Here is a 19,033-nt window from a genome sequence, read left to right as displayed (position 1 = left end):
CCGCCAGCAGCAGATGGGGTGCGGGGTCTTCCGAACGCAGGAGGTCTGGGCCAGACTCCCACCCTGACAGGTCTTGGGGCTTTGACACATGCTGTTCTTTCTGCCTGGAACACTTTTCCCACCCCGTCCCCACTTGGCCAACTTCGGTTCATCCTGGAGGACATGTCTCTTAGCTCACTTTGTCCACAACCCCCGCCCCACTGGAGGTGTCCAAGGGACTCCCAGCAGGATCCCGCGTTCACCCGTCCCAGCTCCTATGACACTGATTTCTGCCTTCCGGGGGGTTTGGGGGAGGAGGACATATATCCAAACCTGGGAGCTCTTCCAGGAGCCAGCGCGCAGTGAGAGCTCAGCAAGCGTCAGCCACGGTTAGTGGGACTACCATACCTTCCGGGCTGGAGGAGACCCTGAGGGGCTGTCACCAGCCCTCCCAACTAGCTGTGGGGAAAATCCCAGAGAAATGACCAGCACCCTGGTCAAACTTTGACTGGTCAGCTCGAGCCCAGCCTGCTTCCGGAGGTTTTCAGACCAGTGAGCCAAGGACTCCACTTCTACAGCTGGTTTGAGTTCAGACTTTGTTCCTCGTCACTAGAAGCATCGGACCAATAGGAACACCTGAGCGTATAAACTGTGAGCAGGGAGCGGGCTGGTGTGGTTTGCTCTGCTCTGCCTCGTGCACCTGGCATTCAGGAGCTCCACGCGCACCTGTTGCCCGAGTGAATGAATGAAGGAACCCCAACAAGGGGTGGCTCAGTCGTTAAGCATCTGCCTTCAGCTCAGGGCGTGATCCCGGCATTCTGGGATCGAGCCCCACATCAGGCTCCTCCGCTGGGAGCCTGCTTCTTCCTCTCCCACTCCCCCTGCTTGTGTTCCCTCTCTCGCTGGCTCTCTGTCAAATAAATAAAATCTTAAAAAAATAAAAGGAAAGAAAAGAAAAGAAAAATGAGCTCCAGGCAAAGCCCTCCTCTTGCAGTGCTCTACCTCTGAACCTGTGAACTGAGGCTAACTCAGGATAAGCGCTGCCAGCCCCCTCACAGACCTGGCCATTGAGGGAAGACCACCTCACACTGGGAAGCCCCGGGGGGTGTCCTGCGGGGACCAAAGTTCTCCAAGCCTTAAGTGAAGCAACTCCTGAGTGAGGGGAACCTGGGGTGGAAGGATTCCACTCCAAGTTCTGGAACAACTCAAACAGCTCGTTTCTTCCTGGAAACTGCTCCCCCACCCCACCTCTGGGATGAAGATGCCGCACTCCCCCTCCACAGGTTTCCAAGAAATGCAGTTACACACCCAGGCTGACTTGGAAGAGGGCACTCATCCCGGGTCTGGGGCAATATCCCCAGGTCCTCAAGGTTCCAGCTTTCTGTGCCTACCTCCTGGTTGCACTGGCCTTGCTGCCTCCTGGTCACAAGAGGGCAGCCACGCTCCAGGCATCTGGACTCTGGACGTGGTGGGCTGGCCCCGGCAGTGGGGAGACCAGGGAAGAAACCCTTTCCCCGAAGCACCGAAGCACCGGGTCTGATCTCCTTCTGTCTCAGCGTGTGCCCACCCCGACACGGGGACCACGTACCGCTCTCCCTGAGATCAAGGGATTGCCACCTGATCCCTGTGAGGAGGAAGAGGAGAAACCCTTGTCTCCTTTCCCAGGCCACACCTGCATGGGAGGCGGGCAAAGCCCAGGAGGCCCGGAACACGCTTAGCGTCTCATATCCCAGGCCCGATGGGGTCGGCACCTGTTGCACACCCCTTCCTGTTGCACACCCACATGGCTTTGTATCAGTCTGATGGGAACTACAATGAAACCCTCCAAGGTAGAGTTGGAAGGGTCCCCTCCCACAGTTTCAGTGACCTCACCCCACCCCCGAGCCTGGGCTGACTCACCTGGGCTTGCTCACTAGGCACCTCCACCCCGTCCTCGCCCAGCAGGGGGCGAGCTTAGTGGTGACCACGGCGGTTCTCTTCACGTCGGGTGGGGCTCGAACGCACAATCCCAAGATCGAGAGTCGCTTACTTGCTCCACTGACTGAGCCAGGGAGCCACCCCACCCCTTGTTCTGTCATCTTTAAAACGCGGCAGTAACAGTTCCAACCGTAGCGCTGTTGTGAGTAGGTAACGCCTAGCAGTTGCGCACCTCGGGGCCTGGTCGCGTGGCTATTCTTGGGTAGTGCCTCCAAGGTGTGGCCACTGCACCCTTGCTGGGAACCGCCCCCCGCCCCGGAGGTGAATGACGTTAAAGTGGTGGCTAACTTTTTCTGGTCATGACCCACAGGGCTGTATACTGTGACCCCATACGCACCCCCACGTATATCCGAAACCTAGGTATCGTGACGCGCCCTCACTGCCATGCCAAATGTTCTTGTCTTGTTTCAGTTTTTCAAATGCTGGTCATGACCTACTAAATTGATTTTTACAGCCATGAATGGGCTCTGACCCTCAATGTGAAAAACTGTTCAAGACCATACTTCCTTCCTTTTTCTGAAGTGACCGTGTATGTATTCGTTTCCTATTGCTGCCGGAGCAACTGGCCACAAACAGGAAGGGTGAAAACAACACAGACGTGTTCTCTTACCTTTCTGGAGGTCAAAGTCCCCCGTCTGGGTGGGCCGTGTGGAGTTCCTTCTGGAGGTTCCTGGGGAGAGCTTGTTTCCTTGTCTTTTCCAGCGTCCGGAGGCCGCCTGTGTTCCTTGGCCCCGCGGCCCAGCGACACTCTCACCTGTGGCCCCATCTCTGACTCACCTGCCTGCCTCCCTAAGGATCCCTGGCACTACTGTGGGCCCACCTGGGTAATCCAGAATCCTCTTCGTCTTTAACTTAATTAAATCGGCAAAGTTCACAGTTCTGTGGATTAGGACATGGACATCTTTGAGGGGGGCATTATTTGACCTACTGTACCCAGTATTTAAATTACACATATATAAATAACTTAAATAACCTAACCTTATAATTTATATCCTGATCTGCACGGCACCTGAGTCCACACGGGGTAGCTCATGCCTCAGCCCACCACATCGTTGCCTTCGGAGCTGGGCACACGTGGGAACTAAGCCAGTAGTGTGATGGCCGTTGGGCCAAACCGAAGAGTTGCCCAAGCAATCAATCTGGGTTCTGAGGCTGAATTCAGCCTTTCTCAGAATATTCTGGAAAGAACTACTGGACTTTTCTTTGGTTAGCAAGATCCTTCATACACTGCTTCCCACTCCATGGCATTGTTATTTAGGGTCTCCGGGGCCTGTAATAGGGCCAGTGCCAAGCCTAAAAGTGAACCTTGGCTTTACTGAGTATGTAACAGGAATTACTAATCCTGGTTTTGTTTTTTTTTTTAAAGATTTTATTTATTTGAGAGAGCGAGGAAGAGAAAGCGCAAGCGGGGAGGGGCAGAGGGAGAGGGAGAAGCAGACTCCCCGCTGAGGAGGAAGCCCCACACTGCTCCTTCCCAGACCCTGAGCTTCACCTGAGCTGAAGGGACTTAACTGACTGAGCCACCCAGGTGATCCCACTAATCCTGTTTTGACCACCATTTTACAGGTGGGGATTAGGAGGCTCAGCGATGTTAACTAGGTTGCTCAAGGTCACACAACTTGGCAGAACTATAACCTGCCATCAAAGCCCAGAGCCCTGAATCAAAGGGCTTTGGCAGTCACCCAGAGGGCCCCCCCCCATTTGGTAGTTATTGTGGCCCCAGGCCCAGTAGCACTGTGGGTTTCCGGCTGCTGTCACTTGTCACTCGGATGGGCCTTCCTTGACGGGTGAGAAATGGCCCAAGTCAAAAAAAGATAACTCTGGCTAAGTTCTTGGAGGCAAAGTTAGAAACTTTTCTTTGTTGCGGTTGTTTTTTTCATGGAATACAGTGTTTCTCTAAAAACCTCTGGGCTTGCCTGCCAAACCGTGTGATTTAATGAAACGAAAAAGAAATTTTTAGCTCATTTCTGTTTAGGGCCTACTTTTGTCTGTCCTTGGTGACAAGAGCCCTGCGGACGCACGGGTGCAAACACGCGTACACAAAGGGGCTCCTGCCACAGGGGGTCCCGAGAGGAGGCTACCACAAACGGGGATGAGGCCGGACCACCAGGCCAGCCCCTCGGCTGCTGAGATTCTCTCCTGGAGGAAAGTAATGCTCCCCACGAGACACCAAAAGGGCAAAATTTCTCTTGAGAACCTATCATGATGTCCTCTGGGCAGCACTGTTCCCAGTGTCCTAAAAACAGGGTTGTCTTTGAACCGCTGTGAGACAGGAGGCAAGGGAGGCTCCGGAGGCCAGTTGATCAAAGTCGTCATTTTGGTTTTAGGCCTTGACCTAAGTCAGCAGGTCATAAAGAGTCACAAGACTCCTCTCCCTCTGGCAGTGAGAGCCACAAAGTCTGGACATTCTTACCACTGCTCCCTGTGCGTAATTCTGCAGCCCTAAGCAACGGAAAAACCGCCAACGTAGACGATAAACCCAATGTTAAAGAGTAAGCCCCTCCCTGTACAGCTAGCTGATTTTTAAAAACTTATAAAACCCGTTGTGAGAGGCAGCTCGGCAGTAGCGGGGCCACTTCCCTACACTCCGGTGACAGAGTAGCTCCTTTCCTACTCGTACTCTTCATCTTTGTCCCTTTCTCTAAATGGCTTGCTCTTGAATTCTTTTTGGTGACAGGCCTCAACCCATCAGACCTCAACTGCTCCCCTTCTCCTGGGCCAGGGAGATGGAGAATATGGCTGTGCTCAAGGCTACTCTGTATTTACTTCCTTTGCTGGTTCCTCACATTTGCACCTCTCGTCAGCCTCGGAATGCTAAACTTCCCATCTACACTATGATGAGAATGACTCAGTTTGGGCCCCCTCATGTCTCACCGAAACGGGAAGCTACCGTGTCCCTTTCCTCCCCCAACGGCACCCCCCACCCCCGCAGCTTGTCCCACAGTGCGCGAAGGGCGCGGGGCTCTGCAGCGGCGCTGTGAGGCCTGATGACAGCATTCAGGGAATGCTTTTCTCAGAGGTGTTAGAGGGTGGCTCGATTTCAGAAACTCAGGATCCAAGATTTTACCCTAAAAACCAATCAGTATACTATGAAGGGTTTGTCTCTATTCTTCTAATAGAAATAGCACAAGGAAACAAAACCAAGAACACATTCGGTATTTTTATTTAATTGTTTAGCAGACAATTGACGTATCTCCCACCCTTTCCTTTAAGTTAGTGTGACAATTTTCCATAATAAACTACTTAAAGAGAAGCTTTGGTCAAGAATGGAATGAAATAGCAGAACAAAGAACAAACCCAAATCACTGCTGCTTTTAAAAAACCAACACTGTCACCAGTTATATTCAAACAGAACACACAACAGTATTTGCGCGAAACGTGTCTTCAGTGTTTCCTTGCGGCTGGCTCTCCTCACCACCATGCACACGGCGGGGCTGCGTCAGCGCGTTTGTCAGTTTGTCAGTCTGTCAGTTTGTCATGCTGGATCTGGGAGGCTCGCTCAGATTCACATTATCCGGAGGCCCTGGATAGAAGACTCTAAGGTCTTGGAAAGGGCAGGAAGAGGGTTACTGAAGACGGTCGTCTTGGGGACTTCCCCGGCCCCACACAACTGCCCTCTCCCCCTTGACTGATGTGCAGGCCCCGCATCCCCCAAATCTGGCCTACCTAGCTCTGAGACACGCTCTCCCAGGCCTGGGCCCCCTGCTGGCCCTTCCAAGCCCTGCGTGGCCCTGTCACCATGGCTCCGACCAGAGGATCTGAACGCTTCCGCCGGCTTAGGGCCCGCGCTTCCTTGCCGGGCCACCGGCTTACTGGTGACAACCGCTGTTGTGCATGTTCCGTGCCTCTCACCACAGCCCAGAGGCCCTCACGGCGGGCACTCTGTTTAAAAGGCCACACAGCAGGTGCTCAAAGGTGGACACGGACTAAAGGACGCTGCCCCGGGACCTCCTAGCAAACACGCATACACAGGGAGAGGAATGGACGTGACCCGAGGGATCAAAGAATAAAGTGCGGAGTGTAACTGCTCTGGGAGCTAATTTCATGGGGGCCTCAATGGCCACAATGGAAAGCATGGGAAGGTAAAAAGGGTGGGGGGTGGGGGAACTTTTGGAGGAAGACAGTTTGTTTCTCCAGAGTATTCTGGAGGCTTTTTTCCATATTATGTATTTCACCCAAGGAGGAGGGGAAAACCAAACATCATGGAAATGCACAGGGAGGAGCAAACTACTGTAAACATTTACCTGTTTGGGGCTTAACAACCAGGAGAAAATGAAATGCACAGGGCTGCACACAGCAGCCATTCTCTCTTACCCCCGCTGCTCCCCTCTGGTTCCTTATCTCGCTCAAAGTCTGTCCAATCCCCAAGCCAGAGCGTGCGGAGTCCCCCTGCATTTGCTCCTCACGAGGCCCTTCCATATGGCCTCCTCAATCTCCTTCCGGTCCAGCAGCTCGGGGCCACACCCCTGCCACAGCTGGAGGTCACATCCTCCTCATTTGTTCACTGGACTGCACAGCCTCTGCCCAGAGCCCAGGGCGGCCCGCACCTGACAGGCTGGTGCTTCCCTATTCGGCTGGGGCCCAGCTCCTGGCTGACGCAGACATGGCCCAGCAGCCTCTCCTGTTTCCTAGCTGTATCTTGTGCTTCCGCAGGACCCACACCGCAGCCCAAACCGCTGGCGGTGCCTCACACAAGGCGCATGCTCCGAGGTCAGCTGGTCTGCACCTGCTGCTCTTGCAACTCAGCTTGCCCCCCACCCCTGCGTGCCCCCTAAACGATCCCACTGCACCTGGAGATGCAGCTCAGGCCAATCTCTTCCCTGCAGTGCTGGCGACCCCCCCCCCCAACTCCTCCGTGTAGACAGAGACACTGGCTTCTCTTCGCCAGGTGCCCAGACTTTCAGGTTTTAAAGACCACAATTGAATGTTCTCCGTTTCTGATGTGCACTGGATTTGACATTTTGTTCCAAGAAATGAGAAACATTCTTGTCACAGAAAGAGTTTTAACGCAAACAAGGTTTCTTCTGAAAAGTGGAAAATACCTTGAAATCCCAAATTGTCATGGCTCCATCGATGCCAGTAGTGCAAAATTTGCGACAATCTTGCTTGTCCACCTCATAAATAGACACTTGACTGAAAAAAAGCAAAAACGAGAGACTGTCAGGTATGTGGAGGGAGTGGGCCCCAACCTTTCTGACTAATAGTATAAGGGTGTTTTAAGGCAACGAAGTCCCAATTCCTAAATATTAAGTTGTCCATCAATACTAGGCTGCAGCGATCCGATGCAGAAAATATTCAAACGCATCTTATTACCGGATGTCCAGAAAAGCCCTGACTGAAAAGGTAAGAAGCTACATTAATTAGTGCGACGTGGAGAGGCAGGACAAGCCAGGCCAGGCAGCACGCAACTGCCCGGGAGCAGAGTGTGGGCAGGACCACAGCAATGATGAAAATGGAAACAATTAAAAACAAAAACAAGCTAGAGGCAGGATGAAGCATGACTGAAATCCAACTGGCTCCAAACAAAAACTCCCAAATCGCCCTCCTAGACAAGCAGGATCTGTAAGTCAAGAGCTCACCCTGCATCTGAAATGAATCACCGTAAATACGAGCAACGTTCAGACACATGAGTCCAAGTAAGCAACGCAGAGCAACAGATGAATGGAACAACCTGTCTTAGCCTAATTATCTGAAAAACTTTCAAGAACATTCCATAGCTCAGACAATAATTTTTCTTTCTCCTCTGAAAAGTCTAGGACATTCCATCTAGGGAAGGAAATGGCAAAACTATGGCACACGTGACAGTTTCTGTACAGCCTGTGAACTAAGAACAGCTTTAACGATTGTAAATGGTTACAAAAAAATAAGACTATTATTTCGTGACATGAAAATTAAGTAGAAATTCAAATTTCAGTGTCCATAAAGTTTATTGAAACACCTCCATGCGCATTTTTATATGTATTGCCAATGGCTGCCTGCGTGCCACCAGAGATGTCAGCAGCTGTGACAGAGACTGGCTACCTCCTCAGAGCCTAGAATACTCACTCTCTGGTCCCTTACAGGAAGTGTGCTGACCCTCTGCTTAAGGGCAAAGAGAACAATTTTTTTTTTTTAAAGATTTTATTTATTTATTTGACAGAGATAGAAACAGCCAGCGAGAGAGGGAACACAAGCAGGGGGAGTGGGAGAGGAAGAAGCAGGCTCACAGCGGAGGAGCCTGATGTGGGGCTCGATCCCATAACGCCGGGATCACGCCCTGAGCCGAAGGCAGACGCTTAACCACTGTGCCACCCAGGCGCCCCAAAAGAGAACAATTTTAATAACTGCAAATAAAAGCAAATATGCCAATCTGCAAGGGTCTTTTTATTTTTAACCAGAAACTCTCGAAGACACAACGAGAGCTGTTTCCTTCCTGGTACACGGTCTGCAGAGACACTTCAGAGAAATTCACGAGAAATAATTCTGAAAGTCATTCAAGACAAACTAGAAGCGCAGATAAGACTTCAAGTTATTGCTTTCCAGCAGAGCAGACATTTTGGCCTATTTTAAGTCCAGCGGCCCTTTCCACTGAACATGACAAGCACAACTTGCATTTAATAATTCTCTCAAAGAGAAAGTCTAGAGGTTTCCATTTTTGTTCCCGCCATCATCACCTCAATGAAAGTCTCTCAACAGAAAAGGTCTAGTCAAAAAGAGAAAATCTGGGGTGCCTGGGTGGCAGAGCAGTTAAGCGTCTGCCTTCGGCTCAGGGCGTGATCCCAGCATTATGGGATCGAGCCCCACATCGGGCTCCTCCGCTGGGAGCCTGCTTCTTCCTCTCCCACTCCCCCTGCTTGTGTTCCCCCTCTCGCTGGCTGTCTCTATCTCTGTCAAATAAATAAATAAAATCTTTAAAAAAAAAAAAAAAAAGATTGAGAGAAAATCTTATGGTACCTACCTCTGCCCAGAGTCATGGAAAATACCAAGAACAGACTACATTTCTCTTCTAGATTTAGAAAAAACCAAGCTTTCTGGATAAAACACAGTTCACATATGCCTGATGAAAAACCGAAGTCAGGAAACTCCTTGGTTTCGCCATGTATCAGTGAATTCTGTTTCTTTAATGAAATGATCTTCTTACTGGTACACATCACTTGAAATCCATGGTTGAAATGACAGCTAGAGTTACCTTTACAACCAGGGTATAACTAGTCTTCCCGTCATGCGGTCACTACCAGAGAACCACAACATTCAGGAAGGTCTCCTTTTGTTTTCCCCCAGGGTTGGAGAAGGCAGGCCCCGGGAAGAGGCTGCGCCGACAGGCACGCCAGCTCGCCGTCTGCCGCAGGACCAGCGCTCCTCATGGGGGACGCCGCGCGCCAGCCGCACCGCAAAGGACAGAATGACTAGGCGGGGGCAGCTCACTCTGTCACAAGCTGAAAGTAAGCCCGTAGTCGGGAGGCTACAGACTCCTCTCTGCTCCCGTTCCTGAAGGAACGTCTGGGCACACAGTACACAACTTGCACCGGGACCCAGTCAGGAAACAAGGAGAGGAAGACAGGCATCCTCGTCACCGAACGCTTCTCCAAGCCGGTCAGGGCCCTGGCTACAGCGGCTTCCGGGGGGCCCCAGGAAGCTGGGTGGCACGTACGTGATGCTATTCTGGTGCAGCGTCTCCAGGGCTGTGTTGCGGTCCTCGGTCGTGGCCCTCTTGTCCATGTTGCGGAAGCGCTCCATGGCAGACATGTTGCGCTGGATGCTCTGTTTTGGAATGTCTAGTTTGGACACGAAGGTCAAGCAGCCACGGTCGTCGTAGTTAAAGAGCATTGGGCAGCAGTCGTGGCCCTGAAACAAGATCTCAGTCAGGCGCCAGAGGGTGCGCTGCCCACCCGCCGACCCCTCAGCAGAACGTGCACACCACGGGCGTCTCTTACTCTTCAAGGCTAGCTATTCTAAAAGGCCGTTCTGGTTTGTGCCGGTGCACAGTCACAGAGCACGCATTGTCCCTGTTCTGGAGAATTCAATCCAGTGTACTTACTGCAGGGAGAACGAGGAGAATTACTTACCGCGGCTACGACGCTATTCTCGGAGACAAATGACACGCTCAGGAGGGGCAGGAACTCTGTTTTCAGAGTTGAGACCCTGAACACAAGAACAGTTGTTAAACTGAGATGGAACAGACCACGCAGCTTCTTCACAGACACTGCAAATGACAAAGGACCCATTTTCACAGGGGCTTGTGCGGTAAAAACGAACTCTTATGCTTAAAAGGAGCCCCATGACCTGTACTTTCAGGAATCCTAAGCGTGACACAGCCCTGGGGTCGGTCACCTGTAGAAACAGAGGCCTTTGGTCCTTTCTGGCCCGGGGCCCCACCTGCTTCTTAGGCCCCCCACTCATGACAAACTGGTCCCCAGCGAGTCCTTCTTCTTTCCCACCTCTGCTTCGTTCCCACACCCTTTACCCACATGCTGTCTCCTGCTTGTCCACCAAAGTCCACCCTGGTGTCTGAAGCTCAGCTCTCATTTGACCACTTCCATGAAGTTTTCCTGGACCTCTTCAGCCTAAAGTGGCTTCTCCTCTGACTACCTAGCGCTCTGCGTGTCACTGTCACTCACGACTGAATGCCTTGTCCTGCCATCCTCTCCTTGCATGTGCTCACCGTGGGCTCCCGGAGGGTGGGCACAAACGTCTGGGAGAGTCTATTCTCTGTTCTCTGCCAGGCACTGGGGGAGGAGCTGGGGGAGGTGCGTGGACCCATATACCTAATAGCTATCTGCTGCAGCACCTGGCCAAGAGGTCAACAGACGTGGCGGGCAAACACGCTGGCTGATGAATCTGGATCACAGAACTTCATGTAAAAGATGATGCATTTTGAAAACTATGTCTCAGGAGAACCCCCCCGCCTTCCCAATACCACTGGAATTGGATTAAAGTCCTAACACCTCATCTGAAGGCCTTACTGCGGCACACTTGGCTCCTACTACATGAAATATTTGTGTTCGAGAACGGGAAGGGTGGAGGATATAATCTGACTTGCAGGACTGGAAAAGCCAAACCATAAATCAATATGAGAGCAGACAGGGGATTGTAATAAGCATATGCTAAGAGCTTATTATGCATTACAATAAACTGTACACAAATCAAATAACCATGACATCAAAACTAAATGACAAAAGACAAATTACTGTAAAAATGTATAGTATAATCCCATTTGTGTTCGAAATGAAAAGACCTGTAAGCGACTATACATGTCCAGAAATCTGGAAGACTATACCATTTATTATGGTGTTAAAAAAAAAGTATATAGGGGCGCCTGGGTGGCTCAGCCATTAAGCGTCTGCCTTTGGCTCAGGTCATGATCCCGGGGTCCTGGGATCTAGCCCCACATCGGGCTCCCTGCTCCGCGGGAAGCCTGCTTCTCCCTCTCACACTCCCCCGTTTGCGTTCCCTCTCTCGCTGTTTCTGTCAAATAAATAAATAAAATCTTAAAAAAAAAAAAAGGTAAATAAAATAAACCCAATTCAATCCAATTAGTACAAAAATATCCTCTCTGAAATGTCACTTTGTTGTCACCGTGCAGTGGAGGGAGACAGACACACCTGATGGGACCGGTTCTCAGCACACAGGTTGACAAGTCAGGGAACCTTTTAAGGTGGGTAACCTTTAGCTGCCAATGGAAAAGGATTCACCAGGAAAGAACAAAGATTCAGAAGGGGAAAGAATTCCAATTATCACCTCTCTTCCTCCAGCGTAGGATGAGCAGATATTCTGACGTGTGACAGGATGCCCGGTGCTCTCCCTACGGCTGGGCAGGTGCCTCCCTCACAAATGAGTCATTGCCATTCAAGTTCTTCCGGCATACTCCAGAGGAACTGGTATCAGGGCTTTCAGTATGACTGAATGAAATCTCAAATTAATGGAGAGTCCCTGTTCACTGACTATACAGAGTAAGAACATCATCTCCTACGTAAGGCTGCTGGATAACACTGACCTGTTGTAAGGAATTCATACTAACAGACTAAACTGGCTATTTGAANACTGAATGAAATCTCAAATTAATGGAGAGTCCCTGTTCACTGACTATACAGAGTAAGAACATCATCTCCTACCTAAGGCTGCTGGATAACACTGACCTGTTGTAAGGAATTCATACTAACAGACTAAACTGGCTATTTGAAGGGAACTCTCATCAGCGGCAAACCAGGAGGGTCCTTCAAAGGCATCACCCTCATCACCTCCATTAAGAAGTGTTTCTGGAAGTGAGACCTAACTGTTTAAAATTTCCCCAAAGGGACAATCTAAATGTGTGTCTGTGACTTTAAAGATGGCCTTGCGGTTCTGGGTCAGATTTTTACATTCACATCCTGAACTTACAGCCAGGAAAGGACAGCCTTAGCCGAGCTGGTGCGAGATCCCAAACCACTAACTTCAGCAGAAGGCGAATACTCACTGCACACTTTTTGAGGCATCTGCAACGGATACAGTGCTGTCATGGCTGACCCAGGCCAGGCGGCTCCCGCTGGCAGAGAAGCTGACCCCGTGCACCCAGCCGCCAGTGCCGCTGCCGCCGAACTCTGACATCAGCTGACCAAAAGGCATCTTGCTGCCCCAGGGTGTACTGGCTGGCTTCTCATCCACTTCTTTAATATAGGCAGAAAACACTCTGCAGTTTAAGGAAGGAAAAAGTAAATGAAAACACATGTATACAGAAACAGGCCACAGGCAGCTGCCATGAGGTGTCTCAGAAGGCAGAGATGGATCTTTGAAAAGCAAAACATGACAAAGTCACATCCACAAATCTCTTAAGACTTGGTTCTAAGGGCTGCCTACAGGCCCATCTGAGTCTGGCAAAATGCAGACTCAATCGGAGGGTATACTCGGAGACCTTCGAAGTGTCGGGCCCTGCTCTAGGGGTGCAGTTCTAGAAGGAACGAACACAAAAGTCTTTCCCTCCTGGAGTGCATGTCTGGGGGAGGACCTTGCTGTCCCGCCCCTCCCTTGCACACGGCTGACCTTGCTAAGTGAGCACAGCATTCTTTCCTGTCTACTTCACTACCGTTTTCAACACAGTATTCCAGGAAGCCCACAAGGCCAAACGGCAGGAGAGGAAAGTATGTGCCACGCTGCATTAAGCCAATGGCACTAGCCCACTTAAAGAAGGGGACACGCAAAGAGGAAGCCAAGGGAGGCCAGGTAGAGTGGGCAGGCTCTCCCTCAGGCTCTCACGCTGTCAGGGCTCACTGTCCAGTCTTTGTGACAGGTTATCGTCTGGGGTGAAGGAGGGTCCTTTATGGCCGGCTGTCAGCAGTCTCTCTCTCGAACTCCATCAAGCTGTGTGTGAGGGGGTTTGGATGCAGAGCTCAGGAAGCAGGAGGGAGAAAGAGCAGCCGGGAAGCCACCCCCCCTCCAACACTACTTCTACTTCGCAGAGCTTCTCTTCAGGAACCTCTGGACCTAAGGACGCCCTAAGATGAGCTGAGAGATTTGCTCCAAAATGACAATGACAGCAGGAGCCCTGGAGAGGTGAAGGGCACAGTGGGTTATCTGTAAGTTAGAGGACGTGACCTTGGAATCTCTGGGCTTTACTTTTTTTTTTTAATTTGAATACAGCTGACACATTATTACATTAGTTTCAGGTACACAACATGGTGATTCAACTTCTCTATACCTTCCACCAGGCTCACCGCAAGTGTAGCTACCATCTGTCACCAGAGACGCTCTTGCAGGGTCCCTATGTTCCCTGTCATCCTTGTGACTTACTCTGCCAACTGGAAGCCCATACCTCCTACTCCCCTTCACCCATTTTGCCCATCCCCTCACCCTCCTTCTTTCTGGCACCCATCAGTTTGTCCTCTACGAGTCTGAGAATTGCTGGGCCTTAAGTCAGCATCACAACGGCCACTGCTCTAGTCATCAGAGGCTGGGACAGAACGGGTGGTTCTCAGTTGCAAACCCCAGAGCACGAATTGAACAGACTCTTACCCACAGGACCACAAGTCAAAGCAAAGTTTATTTCTGGAAATTAATATTATCGAAAGAATTTTCATAACCAGATTCTTCAGACATAGCCTGATAATTCAAGTGGTACGGATCATTCAGTTCTATCCTTCAAGGGAGCTGGAATGACTCTGGGCAACACACCAGACAACAAAACCCCTGAATTCTCCTAGAGGATGTCTATGCTGTTAACACTGGTTCTTTTTTTTTTTTTTTTAAAGATTTATTTATTTATTTGACAGAGATAGAGACAGCCAGCGAGAGAGGGAACACAAGCAGGGGGAGTGGGAGAGGAAGAAGCAGGCTCATAGCGGAGGAGCCTGATGTGGGGCTTGATCCCATAACACCGGGATCACGCCCTGAGCCGAAGGCAGACGCTTAACCGCTGTGCCACCCAGGCGCCCCAACACTGGTTCTTAAGTAGAAGAACCAATCTTTTTCCAAAGACAGCCTCGACGCCGCTCTATCCCCATTCCACAGCCAAATTCCCACACACATCTTAAAAAAACAAAACAAAACACCAAACCCTTGGATATTCTTGGATATAAATCACTAGCCAGGTTTTCTGGAAATTCTCCAAATAACTTACTAAAGAAAGATGCATCCCATCTCCCAACCCACCACATTGTCAATGTGAAGTAACACTTATTTGCTTTTCTTTCGGCTAAGGGAAAAAAAAAAGCCTTCTTGGTAAAGAATAACTGTAAAAAGCAGTTACACCATATGATCCTTAAAGCTCTTAGCAAAGTGGCTGTGTTTCTTCTAGCCTCACGCTACCAACAAATAAAAAGCTTGAACTGAAAAGGAAGAACACAGTCATAGCTCAGCAGAACACTGTTCAGCTATGTTTCATTCATCTTAGCTTCAGCTTGGAATTTGCCGAGTCTCTGCATGGGTTATGAAATGAGAAATAATACCATAGTCCGAGGGCTACTATACCCCTGCTCCAAACATGATGTTCTGCCCAAGGGAAACTTCCTCGGCCCCACCCGCGCAGCTCCCTCCTACGGCACACCTTCAAGTCCACTTCCTTCCCCCTCTGTGACCTCCGTGCTTGCTTTCCTAGATCACAAGCTCCTTCCATCTCTGAGTCCCCCACGGTGCCTACCACTGTACCTTGCAAAGAAAAGGAACCTGAAAAATACTTGAAAGATGAACAAGGAACAGATCAATCTATCAGTTCTCATTTGTTCCCACCTGCATTTGAAATCACATGATCCTGCTGCCAGCAAAACATTGTTGGGATGCCAATCCAAGCTGAGGACCGTGGAGCGAATTGGCTTTTTAATGTGCTTGCTTACCCACCTACAAAAGGAGAAAATCCGTTTCAGTTTATCCACACATTGAGCAACAGTTTCCAAAGGGCCTGACAAAGGTGTGTCAGGTGATACACACGTGGCGTGCAGGTCCTCTGCCAGAGAGAGGAACGGACAGAGGGAGAAGAGCCATAAATAGTCCTTTCTATTCTGTCTTTAGGCTTTGACATTCTTATCACAGCAGCCAGTTCTGAACCTTCCTGGCAACCAGGGGATCCCCATGAGTAACTATATCTATGGATTAACTCTGGATACTGTTCATGGAGTTTCAGATTACACGTGACTTTAACCTTTAAAATAAAATATGGGGTTTGAAATTACTTAAATTTTTATTACAAATACTCAGTGACCTGTTATTTCATTTTGGGTTAAGTTTGGCTTGTAAAATAGCTCAATTTCCTTTCTACGTCTCTGTGAAGCTGCAAATTATTATTTTTCAGAGGAATCATAACCAAGAAAATCGCAACCTCTTGTTGGAGGTTCTAACGAATTCTCTCGCTCCACTCGAAAAGTTTATTTATACCTGAGATCAGTCATTATTCTGGCTTCACTAATTCAATTTCTGTCCCTAAACTGCTGCTTAAAAACTAATCATGTTCTGCTGTTTCAGAGCTGAGAGACTCAATATCGAGCCGAACACCCATCCCTGAATGCCAAACTGCTTTTCCACAGAATCTTTCTCTCAGGAACCTATCTAAAAAACTTCCTTCTGAAAAATAGTATTCTGACTTGCTTATAATGCAGTTTCTTTAAAGGCTTTTAGAGATTGTTTTAAAGTACTCACATCACGAGCCAGTGAAATGTTCTAAAGCTGAGAAACTCCCCTGAACACACAGCTTGTTCAAATGCCAATACGTTGTACTACAGAACAGACCAATTGCCTATATTTGAGACTATTTTTCAATGAATAAAAATGTGAGCAATCTCTGAGGTTGAACGTTACCTAGGAAGGAAAGTTTTTATCTATTCATTACAGTGAGTCTCTTAAAATGATTTTTGGCAGGAAACATTTTGTTAGGCTTATTTTTACACACACTTGAAAGAAAAATGCAGGTCTTAAATTCATAATTTAATCTTGTTGCAAATTCAGACTCTCCAAAGAACCAAAATTTGTGAGATTTTGCTAAATTTCACAAAACATAATATAATCTGTTCCTTTCACTGTTTCAGCAGAAAGCAAACAGTAACACTGACACAAAGAGTAATGTGTACCCTGCTATTTTTAGTGCAAATACAAACACTGCCAGATTCGTACTGAATGACAATTCCACGTTGAAGGCTATTTACCATCCTTTGTGAATGCTTGTCACACAGAGTCGTTTTCTTATCAAAGTAAGTGAGAAGGATTAAAATAAGTTACTTAGCCATAAAATAAAATTCTGTATTTTGAGTGGCTCAGCTACAAGTGATTTATACAGAAAGTTGAACAGGCTGACGAGAGTTCCAAGATTCCAGTCAATTTTTACTCCAAAGGTTTAAATGAATAAAATATTATACCAAGACACAGATCTGGTTAGCCAATAAATTTTAAAGGAGTACATTGTTATCAGCAGGAATCTTAGATATTTTACATAAACAGATAGTGAGGAAAAAAATTATTCTTCAGGTCATGCCTGGGAATCTCTCAAGTTTATGATTCACCTGTAACAGTACGAAAACAATTTGGACAGCACAGAATGAGAAGAGTAGTAGCATCTTATAGAACCTACCAGTTAGGAGATCAGAACATGGGGCCACAGGTCAGTATGGACATGAGAAAAGATGTGAGATTTGACTCAACATGTGTACAAGAAGGAAAAATGCTCAGAGGGAATGGAGATCTTCAGAGGAAAAAAAAAATCTCCAGATGAGGAAACACTGAAGTTACAGTTAAGCCTTCACCCAGTGCTTCAAGAAGTCACCAAGAACAGTGGTCCAAATGTATAATTCCACAGAGAGAAATGAAAAATACTCAGATATAGCTCACCAGTCATTTTCAGACTCAAAGTAACAAACAGAAATGAGTCGTGCTCCACTTCCCACAGCAAATTTGTTCTCTAGCGGGGACCACTTGACAAAAGTCGCTGCACGATTAATTCTCAGGATCACCAGGGTTGGCTTCCAGACACCATCTTTCTGACTCCAGACATAGGCATTGCGGTCTGCCCCACAAGTGACGATGCGGTCACTCTTGGGAGCCCAGTCGATACCTGCAAGTGAGACGTGGTGTCATCTGCTTTGCCTGGCCAATGACAAGAGACATGAAACAGCCAGGTGGGCACTGCCATGGCGAGGCTAGATGTGGGCTTGGTATCTTCCTCCCCAGCCCCAACCTTCCCCCCATCAATGGTCCTGATCATTACTTCACATGCAAAGGCAAGGTTTCTCTGCAAGTTCTGTAACTCAGGATCCTACACCAGGCCAGGCAGAACAGAGCTGTTCTATGATGATGGAGGTTACAAAGCTAAACAGGGGCATTCTACCACCCACTCACAGGTTCCTAAAGTTATCTGGTATAAAAGACCTTTTTCTTTTCTCTTTATTAGATTTTTGGGGGGTTTAAAAAAGTACCTTCATTCATTAACAGACCCCACTCCATGATATTAACTGAAAATCTGCTACGTGACATCTAAATTAAACACCAGGGTAAATTAAAATAATCTTCAGTAGAGAGAGGCAAAAATATAAATTGTGACTCATTATATACTCTTCTGGGGTCACTGTCATTTCAATTAACCTATTTTCTATATGCTACAGGTTCTAGAAAGAGTCCTTGAGTATCTGCATCTAAACGAGGAAGAGATCTAAATATGTATGGGTTATTCTTCATATTTGATCAGACTTTTACTTATTTGATGGCTCCGTGAAGGATCCCAAAGTCAAGATCAGTCTGTTATATACCAAGAGTAAAACCCGCTATGGCTCAATCCTTCTGTAGTTACATGATGAGATACTTCCTATAAATACAATTTCACATTGAACATACAGAAATGTTACTAATAAATTCTTTTTTTTTTTCTTTAAGTAGGCTCCATGCTCAGCATGGAGCCCAACATGGGGCTTGAACTCAAACCCTGAAGTCAAGACCTGAGCTGAGATCAAGAGTCGGACACTTAACTGACTGAGCCACCCAGGTGCCCCAACTAATAAATTTTTATTATAGATATCTCCCTAAAAATTGATCATTATCATTCTTAACATATGGAAAAAAGATGAATATAAATCAAAGTTTCCATTGGTCATAACTCACAGTGACTTTAGTTGTATGAAGAGTTCATTCATTCTTTCACCTACAGGAATAGTCTGCTCAATTATTTGCGCCACTGAGGGGAAAAAGATATGGGGGAGTGTATTCTAAGTGATGTGTATTTTGATTGCAAGTCCATTCATTATAGGATAGTTTTGCAGCCCTTTATTAGATTTTAAGTTTTATTTTTAACTATAAAAGCAAAACTCGGGGCGCCTAGGTGGCACAGCGGTTAAGCGTCTGCCTTCGGCTCAGGGCGTGATCCCGGCGTTATGGGATCGAGCCCCATATCAGGCTCTTCCTCTATAAGCCTGCTTCTTCCTCTCCCACTCCCCCTGCTTGTGTTCCCTCTCTCGCTGGCTGTCTCTATCTCTGTCGAATAAATAAANAAAAAAAAAAAATAAAAAAAAAAAAAAAAAAAAAGCAAAACCCATGAGAGACAAACATCACAAAGGGACATGCAGGAAGTAAATAAAGCCCTGTCCCCACTCTTATGTCCATACATATTTCTCCCCCAAAATACTACGGCAAACATTTTCTTCTCCTTTTTATAAAT

General features: G+C 48.2%; 1 protein-coding gene across 1 annotated transcript in view; it reads right to left on the bottom strand.

Moving 5' to 3' along the window:
• Positions 1 to 5,096: 5,096 nt before the first annotated feature.
• Positions 5,097 to 19,033, bottom strand: part of ARPC1A (actin related protein 2/3 complex subunit 1A) — a 28,875-nt gene continuing 14,938 nt past the window's right edge. Inside the window, exons 4-10 of the mRNA XM_002924195.4 lie at positions 17,218 to 17,440; positions 15,133 to 15,240; positions 12,389 to 12,601; positions 10,002 to 10,077; positions 9,587 to 9,780; positions 6,999 to 7,089; positions 5,097 to 5,500 (exon numbers count right to left, since the gene is read on the bottom strand). Of these exons, the coding sequence (XP_002924241.1) occupies positions 5,462 to 5,500; positions 6,999 to 7,089; positions 9,587 to 9,780; positions 10,002 to 10,077; positions 12,389 to 12,601; positions 15,133 to 15,240; positions 17,218 to 17,440 (944 nt within the window). The 3' untranslated portion in view covers positions 5,097 to 5,461. The remainder of the gene's footprint in view (positions 5,501 to 6,998; positions 7,090 to 9,586; positions 9,781 to 10,001; positions 10,078 to 12,388; positions 12,602 to 15,132; positions 15,241 to 17,217; positions 17,441 to 19,033) is intronic.

Source organism: Ailuropoda melanoleuca, chromosome 10, assembly GCF_002007445.2.
Source record: "Ailuropoda melanoleuca isolate Jingjing chromosome 10, ASM200744v2, whole genome shotgun sequence".
Lineage (NCBI taxonomy): Eukaryota > Metazoa > Chordata > Mammalia > Carnivora > Ursidae > Ailuropoda > Ailuropoda melanoleuca.
Note: the sequence above shows the minus strand (reverse complement) of the source record. Positions and strands in the feature narration are given on the sequence as shown.